Source organism: Myxine glutinosa, chromosome 6, assembly GCF_964187855.1.
Source record: "Myxine glutinosa chromosome 6, kmMyxGlut1.1, whole genome shotgun sequence".
Classification (NCBI taxonomy): domain Eukaryota; kingdom Metazoa; phylum Chordata; class Myxini; order Myxiniformes; family Myxinidae; genus Myxine; species Myxine glutinosa.
Genome location: NC_136266.1, coordinates 117,768,556 through 117,780,610, shown reverse-complemented (window position 1 = coordinate 117,780,610; position 12,055 = coordinate 117,768,556). Strand labels below are relative to the sequence as shown.

At 43.5% G+C, this 12,055-nt stretch overlaps 1 protein-coding gene across 2 annotated transcripts in view; it reads left to right on the top strand.

Annotated features, from left to right (window-relative positions):
- The window catches only part of LOC137430231 (TGF-beta receptor type-1), a 126,311-nt gene that overhangs the window by 58,595 nt on the left and 55,661 nt on the right, over nt 1–12,055 (top strand). Inside the window, exon 5 of one of the 2 annotated variants that reach the window (XM_068120936.2) lies at nt 2,642–2,809. The exons of the other annotated variant lie outside the window; for it this stretch is intronic. Coding sequence (XP_067977037.2) covers nt 2,642–2,809 — 168 coding nt within the window. The remainder of the gene's footprint in view (nt 1–2,641; nt 2,810–12,055) is intronic. 2 annotated transcript variants of the gene reach the window in all.

Sequence of the window (12,055 nt, the reverse complement as noted above, 5' to 3'; positions counted from 1 at the left end):
GACTCCATGTCCTTTCCTCCTCACAAGGTGGAAAAGTTTCTGTCAACCCTCGACTCTGATTCTGCAACTGGACCTGACGACATCAGCCCACGGGTCCTAAAATCCTGTTCTTCCGCTCTTTCACTCCCTCTCTCTGTTCTCTTCACCCTCTCTTTTGCTCAAGGTCAACTGCCATCTGCTTGGAAATCAGCCAACATCACCGCTTTGCACAAAAAAGGTGCAAAAACAGATCCTAGCAACTACAGACCAATCAGCCTTCTCCCAATTATCAGCAAAGTCATGGAATCCATCATTGCTTCGGATATGAAATCTTTCCTCTTCTCCAATGGCTTGATCTCTGATCATCAATTTGGTTTCAGACCAGGTCACTCTACTCTGGACATGCTGCTTCTGCTGTCTCAACAATGGATGGAGGTCCTCAATGCCAAACAGGAAATTAGACCTGTCTCCCTCGACATATCACGTGCCTTCGATACGGTCTGGCACCCCGCTCTGCTCACCAAACTCTCCTCCTTTGGTATCCATGGAAATCTCCACGCATGGCTGGCGGACTTCCTCTCTAGTTGTAGTCAACGTGTGGCCCTGAATGGGTTTCTCTCATCTCCTCTTCCTGTTCAGGCTGGAGTTCCCCAAGGCAGTGTTCTGGGCCCTGTGCTTTTTCTGGTCTTCATCAATGATCTCTCTGACTCTCTTGAAAATCCGCTCTATCTCTTTGCTGATGACTCCACTCTCTGCCGCTCCATTCCTCATCCCTCAGATCGGCAGTCTGCAGCCTCCTCACTCTCTGCAGACCTGGACAAAATCACAGACTGGGCAAACAAGTGGAACATGTCTTTCAATCCTGACAAATCTCACACTCTTACGATGTCTCTCCGAAAACACCGACTGGACAACCCTCCCATCTACTTTCTGAATAATCCTCTCCAAGAAGTTCTGTCACTCAAGCTTTTGGGTCTCACTATCTGCCATGATCTTTCCTGGGAAAACCACATTTCCAAGCTGGCCTCCAAAGCCAGTCGCCGACTGGGCATCCTCCGTCGTGCGAAGTCCTTCCTTGGCACACCTGAGCTCCTCACCACATACAAGGCTTTCATCCGCAGCTCAATGGAGTACTGCTCTCCCCTCTGGGCTGGTGCTCCTGCCTCACACCTAGCTCGTCTTCACGCTGTTGAAACCAAAGCGTTCAGAATCATTGGAATCTCCCGCGATGACGCTATCTCCAAGGGCCTTTCACTTAATCACCGCAGGCAGGTTGGTGGTCTTTCCGTCTTCTACCGACTCCTCTCCGGCCTTGCTCCCCCAGCTCTCTCTGGGCTCTGTCCCCCAAATATTCCTGCAGGTCGCACAAGATCTGCCTGCAACCCTCTTATGGTTAAACTGCCAAAATCAAGACTCTCTGCTCACCTTCACTCATTCATTCCTCTTTTCTCCTGCCTCTGGAACAAACTCCCTCACTCTCTTCAATCCCACTCCTCCCTCCAGGTCTTTAAAACGGCTGTTCACCACCATCTCTTATCTTCCCCAATCCAAAACCTTGATCTTTTCTACCCCTGCTAATTTCACCCCAAATCCACTTTTTTGAGGTGACTTTTGACTTCTTTCCTGGAAGTCCTTGGTGTCCTTGCGTTTTATACATATCCTGCCTCCCCCTCGGCCCTCTCCCTCCAAAAACATCTCCCGATGTCCCTGCTCTCAAATGTTGTGTTTGTGTGCTTCCTCCCCTTCTCTCCCCATCTTGTCGACCGCTCCCCTTTTTATATACTTTGTTTGCTTGGTTGTTTGATTTGTTTGTTTGATAAATGTTAGCTCTTTCACGAGCCTCGACTCTGTATACAAAAAAAAAATAAAAAAATGCTTTCAGGTAGTTGATGGTGTTATTATGCTCCTTTATTCTTAGACCAGAGATAATTGATCAGTTTTTGTTGTCAATTGTTGTTAACAACAGAAAAAATTGACAACTGCATGGCTATTGCTAAATGAGACAAATTGGGAAATTGAAAATGATGCTTGTAAATTTCAGATGCCAACTGTTTGCAGTTAAATGTGTTTCATCAGCTGCCATAGTAATTAGAATGATTTGGAAAAGACTGGATTTTCAATACGTATCTGTTCAATATAGCGAGACTTTACTTTATTCACTCTCAATTATCCCTCGAAGAAAGTTCGACTTTTCAGTTTTGAAACACCCATCAATTCTGCACAGGTTAATTGGCAAGTCTGTGGTCCGAAATGGAATCAAAAAAATAAAGTAAGAAAGAGAGATTCTTCAAATAGAAGGATAAATTGTGGTTTAAATGAGGTAAGACAGATGTTTTAATTTCTGTAATTTCAGTAATTGACTCTTTACTTATCAGAGGGTGGAAAATTACTTATCCCCACTTGTTTTTTGGTTTTGTGAAGATAAGTTTTTATAACTTTGCCCAACTGCATTAAATAAGAATAATTAATTAAATGCATTTTGTGGTACCTGTTTCTGCAGACTCACAAAAATGACTTTTGGCCATATAAATTAATTGTCTAATAATAAAGCACTGGCCTTGCAACACAGGTTCAGTACTTTCAGCAAAAGCTTGAAAATGTCTTCATACCTCATCTCAATAACAAGGAAGTGCTTAACCATTCCACTATCTTTGCCTTCTAGACAATGGTATATGGACACAGCTCTGGTTGGTCTCTGAATACCACGAGCTTGGATCACTCTTTAACTACTTGTGTTGCTTCACCTTCAGCATGGAGGGCTTGATAAAAGCAGCCCTCTCCATCACCTCAGGCCTTGCACACCTCCATATGGAAATAATTGGCACGCAAGGTGAGAACTTACCTGCAGCACAATACAACCACTTCACAAACAAAGGTTTTCTTTCATCTGCACCGAATGGAGCAATTAGCATTATTTACTCCTACAAGTAATTTTTATTTTATTTTTGTTTTTGTAGATGTTTTTTTTCTGATATACACATCATCCTTCTAATGCCAATCAAATGTGTTTGCATTTGTTCATGAATCAGATGGGCATGGCAGCCGAGTTGAAAGGACATTAAACTGGTACAACAGTTGTTGTATGTTAAATCCGGCTGAAGGCAGCAGCATTTAACAATTGGATTCTAAACTGCTGGAAAGAAGTCTACTCCCTGTAGAATTATCCTTTTGCTTTTCGATGTTCATTTAAAGTCGAGCTGTTTCAATAATGACCCTCATTTTAAACGAATCTGACTGCTCTTCTTGGTTTGGCCTACAGGTGGCATCAGTGCACAAATCTTAGTTGATTTAAATTCCCTTGAGGGGAAATAGGAATGAGCCCAGGAATCTGCAAGGAGCATTTGGCCCAGGAATTTCCACCCCGCCCCCAAATTTTGCTTCTGTATCCATTTTATCCAACTCTTGCGTTCTCCCTTACCCCTCACTGTTACGCACATCCGTTGTTTGTCCATCTCCATCTATTTTCTCCCTCAGCTCCCTCTCTCTCTCTCTCTCTGTCTCTGTCTCTGTCTCTGTCTCGCTCTCTGTCTCGCTCTCTGTCTCTCTCTCGCTCTCTGTCTCTCAATCTCTCTCTGTCTCCCCTCCCCCTGTCAATCTCCCCCTTCTCTTTCTGCTGTTCCTCTTGTTTTGTTGCATCCTGATCTGTTCTAGCTCTTCCATGAGCCTTGAATCTGTATACAAAGAATAAACAAGACCGATAGTCTAACAACGATGTAGCGAGGCTTGTTTGATGCTTTAGTTGAAGAGGATAGTAGGACCTGGGTGGAGATAGCAGTTAGCAATAAGTAAATAATGCAAGTACTGTTGGATCCTGCTATTCGCAGTTCTGCTATTCGCGGTTCCGCTATTCGTGAGTTCTGTGTATTCGCAGGTGATAAAATGCGATCTGTTTCTCTATTCGTGGAAAAGTGTCCCGCAAATTGGCGTTTTTTTTTCTATTCGTGGCCATGTTCTGCAAAATCGCGGGTTTTTTTTTTTCCTATTCGTGGCTGTGTTCCACAAATTTGCGGTTGTTCAGGGGTGCAAATTTTTTTTTAGCTTCACCTACGGTTTTATAAAATCTTCACGGATTATCATTGACATTTGCTGGATTTGCCTCACCATTCGTGGATTTTGCCTCGCCATTCGCGGATTTTGCCTCGCCATTCGTGGATTTTGCCTAGCCATTTGCGGATTTTTCCTCTCTATTCACGGTTTGGTCCTCTCTATTCGTGGATTTTTGTGACTCAGGAACCTATCCCCCACTTTTTCCTTTGAAACAATGCTCCGCTATTCACAGGTTTTTCTATTTGCGGCTTTTCCAGGAACGTATCCCCCGTGAATAACGGGGTCCGAGGGTATTACATTTTCTTCATAAATTTCACATTGCTGTGCCACCTTCAGTCGAACGTCGGGTAATGACAGCAGGTTCGTGAAGGACTTGGAGAAAAAGCGTACCCAGTCTGAATGTTGCTACAGTACATCCAGTCAATGGGGAAACTGCAAATAGTGAAACTGGAAATGGGGAATCCGCGAATGTCACGGATAGAAACCCTTACATCATTTCCTCATTCGGCTTTAAATTCAATATCTCTATATTTTCATTCCAAACAGCATCATTCATCATTCCAATCACAAATTAAACTATGGTATTAATATATCAAAAATAATGTTAAATCATGATTGTATTGAGGTATTATCAAGCCAGCGAACCACCATCATCTGTTAACTTCCGGATTAATGAGCAAGGTACGTGTCAATCGCATTACAAAATCATAATTGCATTGAGGAATTTCTGGAGTCTCCTACCTGTGTTACGAGACCCGCTGGACCCCTAAACATTCCACAGAAGGTTATTATATTTTCTTTTAGTAAAATATGCAACTGTAATGGTTGCTAAATGCTGTCCCCCTGTCATGTGACCAGATCCTCAGCTCTGATTGCTGGACGTTTGCGAGGGACATACATACATACATACATACATACCTGCACCACATACATACATACATACCATACATACATACATACATACATACATACCTGCACCACATACATACATACATACATACATACATACATACTACTGCTGAAAAGGCGGCAATTTCCAAAATCCGCCCCGAATGCAATATTTTAAATATATATTTGCATATCTCTGCATGAAAGCCTGGGTATGTTTGTGACCATTTGTGCTTGTGCACTTGTACATATGTAGTGGGCAATTCACATCCCGTAATCACGTGTGTATAATCCACTATCATGTATAATATGCATGGAACTTTTCAGATAAAACTAGAACGGCACTCAGTAGAGAGCAAACCTCCGCTTGGCCATATCAATCAATGGTGAAGAATCACTTTAAAAATTCTACCAGCTGGATCCGGATCCGGATCTTCACCAAAATTGAATGGAATCGTCCTTGTCAGACACCCAACCAGTCCACCAAGTTTCGTCCAAATCCATTACAACGTTTTGAGATATCCTGCTATGAATCGTTTTTGGCCCTATCTCCCAATGGTGAAGAACTACGTAAAAAATTCTACTAGCCGGATCCGAATCCGGATCTTCAATAAAATCTAATCATTTCGTCGGTGTCAAATACGCTACATCTCTGCCAAATTTCTTCCGAATCCGTCCACATCTTTTTGAGATATTTAGTTCACAAACGGACAGAGACAAACGGACAGACAAACGGACAGACAGGGGTGAAAACATAACCTCCAAAAGGAAGGAACAATTAGTTGTATATGGAACACGAACTGAAGTCAACGCTGATCAACGTCAACCACAATCACGAGCTGAAGTAATACATGGGAAAACATGGAAATACCGCATTGTACCCAGAGAAATACCTTGGCGATCACATTGGGAATTCGGTCGGCTCAGAAGGCTCGTTGGTAAAAACCAAAGCGAAACTCTGTTTCTTCATTTAATATTCCTTTCAACGTTCTATTATTTCATAATCGTTTTTATTTAAAATGTCTTTTCAATATGCTACTTACTTAAACCACTTTTATATGACTTTACATTAGTGACAAAAAGCAAGTTGAAATGAAAAGGTAAGGGGGAGAAATTATACACGCTGCCCAGATGACGGCAAATTAATGATCGAATGTGACGAATGCCAAGAGTGGGACTGTTATGCGCGATCGATCAATGCCTGCGCCATCTACCGAAACCTGCGCGAACGATGGATCCATTGATAGCGCAGCACAATCGGTCGATAACCCAAATCCATTGATGGCGCATAACATATATATATATACCACATATACCACATAAAACACAATGTGTGTGTGTGTGTGTGTGTGTGTGTGTGCGTGCGCGCGCGCGCGTGTGTGTGTGTGTGTGTGTGTGTGTGTGTGTGTGTGTGTGTGTGTGTGTGTGTGTGTGTCCCTTCATAAGGGTAGGTTTTAAAGGCTTTGAGTTGTGCTTCAGGAGGGATTTGAGTGAGGGGGGTTTAATGGGAAATCTTTGAACACGACTGTGTGCCCACCGGTTAATATACCTAAAATAATCTGAGGACTCAAAAGACCCCCAAGCACACAGAAGTTTGGGGTCCCGATGACCCAATGGACCCCAAACACCCAAAATACTCGAAGACCCAAAATACCTTGTAGACTGTTAAAGACACATAAGACAATGAAGACCCAGAAGAACCCAAGGACCCAGAAGACCCCAAGGACCCAGAAGACCCCAAGGACTCTGAAGACACAAAATAACCCGAAGACCCAAAATACCCCAAAGACCCAATGGACCCCAAATACCCTGAAGACCCAAAATAACCTGAAGACCCAAAATACCCTGAAGACTGTTAAAGACCCAAAAGACCAAGGAGACCCAAAATACCACAAAGACCCTGAAGACCCAAAATACCCTGAAGACCCTGAAGACCCAAAATACTAAAAAGATCCTGAAGACCCAATTGACCCTGAAGACCCAAAAGACCCTGAGGATCCAAAAGACCCAAAAAACCCCGAGGATCCAAACGACCCAGAGGACCCAACGAACCAGAGGATCCAAAAGACCCCATGGGCATAGAAGACTCCCCGAGTACTCTGAAGACCCAAAATACCCTGAGGACCCAAAATATCGAAAAGACCCAAAAGTCTGAAAAGACCCTGAAGACCCAATGGGCCCCAAATACCCAAAATATCCTGAATACGCAAACGTCCCTGAAGAACCAAAAGCCCCCAAGGATACAAAAGACACAGAGGACCCAAAATACCCCAATGATCTAGAAGACCCTCAAGGACTCTGAAGACCCAACATACCCTGAAGACCCAAAATACACCCAAAGACCCAAAATACCCCAAAAACCCCAAAATACCCCAAATACCCTTAAAGACCATTAAACACCCAAAAGACCTGAAGACCCAAAGTACCCCCCAAATAACTTTAAAAGACCGTTAAACTTCCAAAAGACCCCAAAGACCATTAAATACCCCGATGACCCAAAATACCCTCAAATACCTTGAAGACCCCAAGGACCCAAATGACACAGAGGACTTAAAAGACTGAAGAGACACTGAAAACCCAAAATACCAATAAAGACCCCGAATACCCAAAATACCACAAGACCCTTGAAGACCCAAAAGACCACAAGGACCAAAAATACCCTGAAGACTGTTAAACACCCAAAAGACTCCAAAATACCTCGAAGACCCAAAAGACCCCAAAGACTATTAAATACCCTGATGACCCAAAATACCCCAAAGACCCAGAAAGACCCCGAATACCCAAAAGAACCGAAGACCCTTAAAGACCCCAAAAATCACAAAGACCCTGAAGACTGTTAGAGACCCAAAATACCATGAAGACCCAAAATACCCCAAATACCCAAAATACCTTTAAATACCCCAAATACCAAACATACCTTGAAGACTGAAAAGACCCAAAATACCCCAAAGACCTTTTAGTATGCCAAAAACTGAAAAGATCAAAAAGACCCTGAGGACTATAAAGACACCGAAGACCCAAAGGACCCAAAGAACCTTAAAGACCGAAAGGAGCCCGAAGACACAAATGATCCCGGTTATTGAAAGGACCCAAAAGACCCCAAATACCCAAAAGACCCAAAATATCCCAAGACCCAAAATATCCGAAAGACCGTTGAAGATCCCACAGACCCCAAATACCTTTAAATACCCAAAATACCACAAAGGCCCAAACAATGCAAAAGACCGAAAATACCCCAAAGACCCTTAAAGACCCTGAGGACCCAGTGGACGCCAAAGACCCAAATTACCCCAAAGACCAAAAATACCCCAAAGATCCAGATCAAGGACCCAAAATACTCAAATGACTCAAAAGACCTCGAGGACCGAAAAGACCAAAAATACACAAGAGTCACTGAAGACCCAAATACCCTGAAGACCCAAAAGACCCCCAGAACCCAGTGACCCAGAGGACACAAAAGACCGCAAGGACACAAAATACCCCAAGGATTCCGAAGACCCAAAAGAAGGGCAATTATGCCTCTTACATTGAAATTGTAGATGGTGGCTTGCAAACTGAGCCTCAAGGTCGGTGTACAGAAGCGGTCTTTTTTTAATCACAATAAATACAAAGCACAGGGAGGTGAAATTTGCTACACGCTATGTGCAATGCACGTAGAGTAAAACGAGTGTACATTTATGTCTGGAGGATGTCTAATAAATAAAGATGATACAAGCACCACTGACACAGGGCCCAGACTTCAGACTTTGGCATGCCCATGCAGCTGTACCTCAAAAACTGTTCCAACCCGTCATTTTTGACAGGCGTTATACTAGTACATATATGTATGTATATATCTATATGCAGTCACGTGAAAAAGTAAGTACACGCCATGTAAAGTTTTGACTTTTCCAACATATTTCAACATACAGCTATTTGATCTTTATCTATCTATAATTCCAGTAATCTCTGTGTGTGTGTGTGTATGTGTGTGTGTCGTTTGTCTGTGACCGCTGTTTCTCGACAACCACGGGTCCGATATACTTGAAACTTGCCAGGTATATTGATGGGGACCCGAGGATGTGCCTTTTCAAGGTTTCATATTAATCGGAGAAGTAGTTACCGAGCTATGGCGATTTATTTACCAAACTCCGCAAGCCGTTCGCTTTGGACCAAACCATTTCATGTAAATAGAGGGGGGGGGGGGGGGGGGGATTGTCACCGTACTCGCAAGCCGTTCGCTTTGGCTTTGCGAATGGACCAAACCATTTCATGTAAATAGAGGGGGGGGGGGGATTGTCACCGTACTCGCAAGCCGTTCGCTTTGGCTTTGCGAATGGACCAAACCATTTCATGTAAATAGAGGGGGGGGGGGATATAATTTTAGATATATATATAGTACGGGCATGCCCTAGTTTCAACAATATTGATAGATAAAGGTGATATAATATAACAAATATCATGAAACATTTACATTTTGTAGTCCATTGTATAATTCAAATAAACATAAATGCAAATTTCGCATGTGGAAAAAGTAAGTACACCCAGACATTTATCACTACTTCAAATACCTAAAATTAGAATCAGGTGCACCAGCTCAGGTGAAAATGATTAGGACGTCGTTAAAGAGGGTCTTGGAGGAACCTGTCTTATTTAAACCTCAGACATTTAGTTTGGTTTGCTCTTTGATGTTGAAGTGTGCGGCGTCACCATGCCTATATCAAAAGAGCTCTCTGAGGCCTTCAGAAGAAGGTTATGGATGCCTACGAGTCTGGGAAGGGATTTAAAAAGATATCCAAACAATTTGAAATCAATTATTCGACTGTCTGGAAGATCATCGACAAGTGGAGAAGATTCCAAACAACTGCCAACTTGTTCAAGCCAGGTCGCCCCAGCAAGTTCAGCCCGAGAGCAGACCGCAAGATACTGAAAGAAGTCTCTAAGAACCCCAGAATGTCATCACGGGACCTACAGGTAGCTCTTGCCACTGTTGATGTCAAAGTGCACGAGTCTACCATTAGAAAGAGGCTGCACAAATTTGATCTACATGGGAGGTGTGCCAGGAGGAAACCTTTGCTGTCCAGAAAGAACATCAGGGCAAGACTAAAGTTTGCCAATGAACACCGAGACAAAGACCAGCACTTCTGGAACAATGTGCTCTGGACAGATGAGTCAAAGGTAGAGCTATTTGGCCACAATACCAGAAGACATGTTTGGCGAAAACCAAAGACAGCATTTGACCACAAGAACCTGATACCAACTGTAAAGCATAGTGCTGGAAATATTATGGTTTGGGACAGCATTGCTGCATCAGGGCCTGGGCAGCTCACCATCATAGAATCCACTATGAATTCTTCATTGTACCAGAGGGTGCTTGAGGATAATGTGAGGCCATCTGTCAGAAAGTTGAAGCTCAACCGAAGGTGGACCTTGCAACTTGACAATGACCCGAAACATACCAGTAAATCCACCAAGGAATGGCTGAAAAGAAAGAATTGGAGGGTTCTGGAATGGCCAAGTCAAAGCCCGGATCTAAATCCCATCGAGATGTTGTGGGGGAATTTGAAACGAGCTGTGCATGCAAGAAACCCCTCAAACATCGCACAGCTGAAATAATTCTGCATGGAGGAGTGGGAAAAATTTCTCCCAGTCGATGTCAGAGACTGGTTAACAGTTATAAGAGGTTGTTTCTGCTAAAGGGGGCAATACCCCATATTAGAGCCAAGGGTGTACTTACTTTTTCCACATGCGAAATTTGCATTTATGTTTATTTAAATTATACAGTGGACTCCAAAATGTAAATGTCTCATGATATTTGTTATATAATATCACCTTTATCTATCAATATTGTTGAAATGAAGATCAAATAGCTGTTAGTTGAAATATGTTGAAAAAGTCAAAACTTTACATGGGATGTACTTACTTTTTCACATGACTGTATATATACATACATATATATATATATATATATATATATATATATATATATATATATATATATATATATATATATATATATATATATTTATATATGTGAGAAATAGTAGAAACTCCACAGTATGAGCAGGGCGTCTCATTTACATTAAATAAATAATCGGGAGATTAAATCAGACGCGGATGTTGCTTCAGGACGTCGATCTTTAATTTTCGACAACCTTTCGACCAACAAAGGTCTTCTTCTTAGTCGTCCCTAAGTTCAACGGAAGTGAACTCAGTGATTGAGTACCACGTGGTCCATGCAGTCTTAGTAGTGGAACCCGATTCGAGCGGTTCTATTCGTACCACGCTTAGCCAATGAGGAAATCACAGGAACGATCGAATGGAAAAGGAAGAACACAGGTTTAATTATTTTTCCCACACGTATGTACAATGATCGGGACCCAGAGACACAGAGCAGCACTTAAACAGTCTTATCTTACTCCCAGACTCGGGCCCGTCACCCTCACACAGTGAATTGCAGATGGGTTGATGTTCCAGCCAAACGCATCGACGTGGTCGTCCAGGAACGGCCCCGTCCGGCTCTCCACGGTCCCAGCACATCCCGCCAAGATGGCAGCAGGCGCTGGAAGGAACCTCGTAGCGCGTCTCCCGAACAAAAGCAGCCGATAAGGTATAAGGGAAAGTGTGCGTCTCTCAGCACGGCTGGCGGTTACACAGCCGTTATCACTCGCGTGACTTAATGCACTGTACGCGGCTCGGCTCCAGCTCAACTGAGCGTCACTTTATAATAGCGCGTATTCCGGTTCATGCGCGTCTTTCTTCACCCGCGTATCTCTCAATTCCTGCTCGCCAACGCGTCCTCTCATCAATCCTTTAGCTCATCAGCCAGTCCTCCCGAGCTAGTCCTCCCTCGCTAGTCCTCCTGCGCTAGTCCTCCTGGGGGCTTTGCGCGATGGGTTATATAGATACGCCCCGAACCTTCTCGAACCCCCTCGAACCTTCCAACCACGCCCTGTGACGCAGTGCTGCCACCACAACCTCTGAGCCCTGATTGGCGGCTCGTGCTTACCGTCAGCTCCTCTGCCGCCCCTCATTCGGCTCTGCCTCCGACCCTCCTAGGCCTACCTCATGTTAATTCGCCCAAAATGAACCAAAGTCAGCGCAAAGGGGCATGAGGCTAGGGAGGCTGGAGAGTCAGTAGAAGTAAGACCTATTCTCCTTA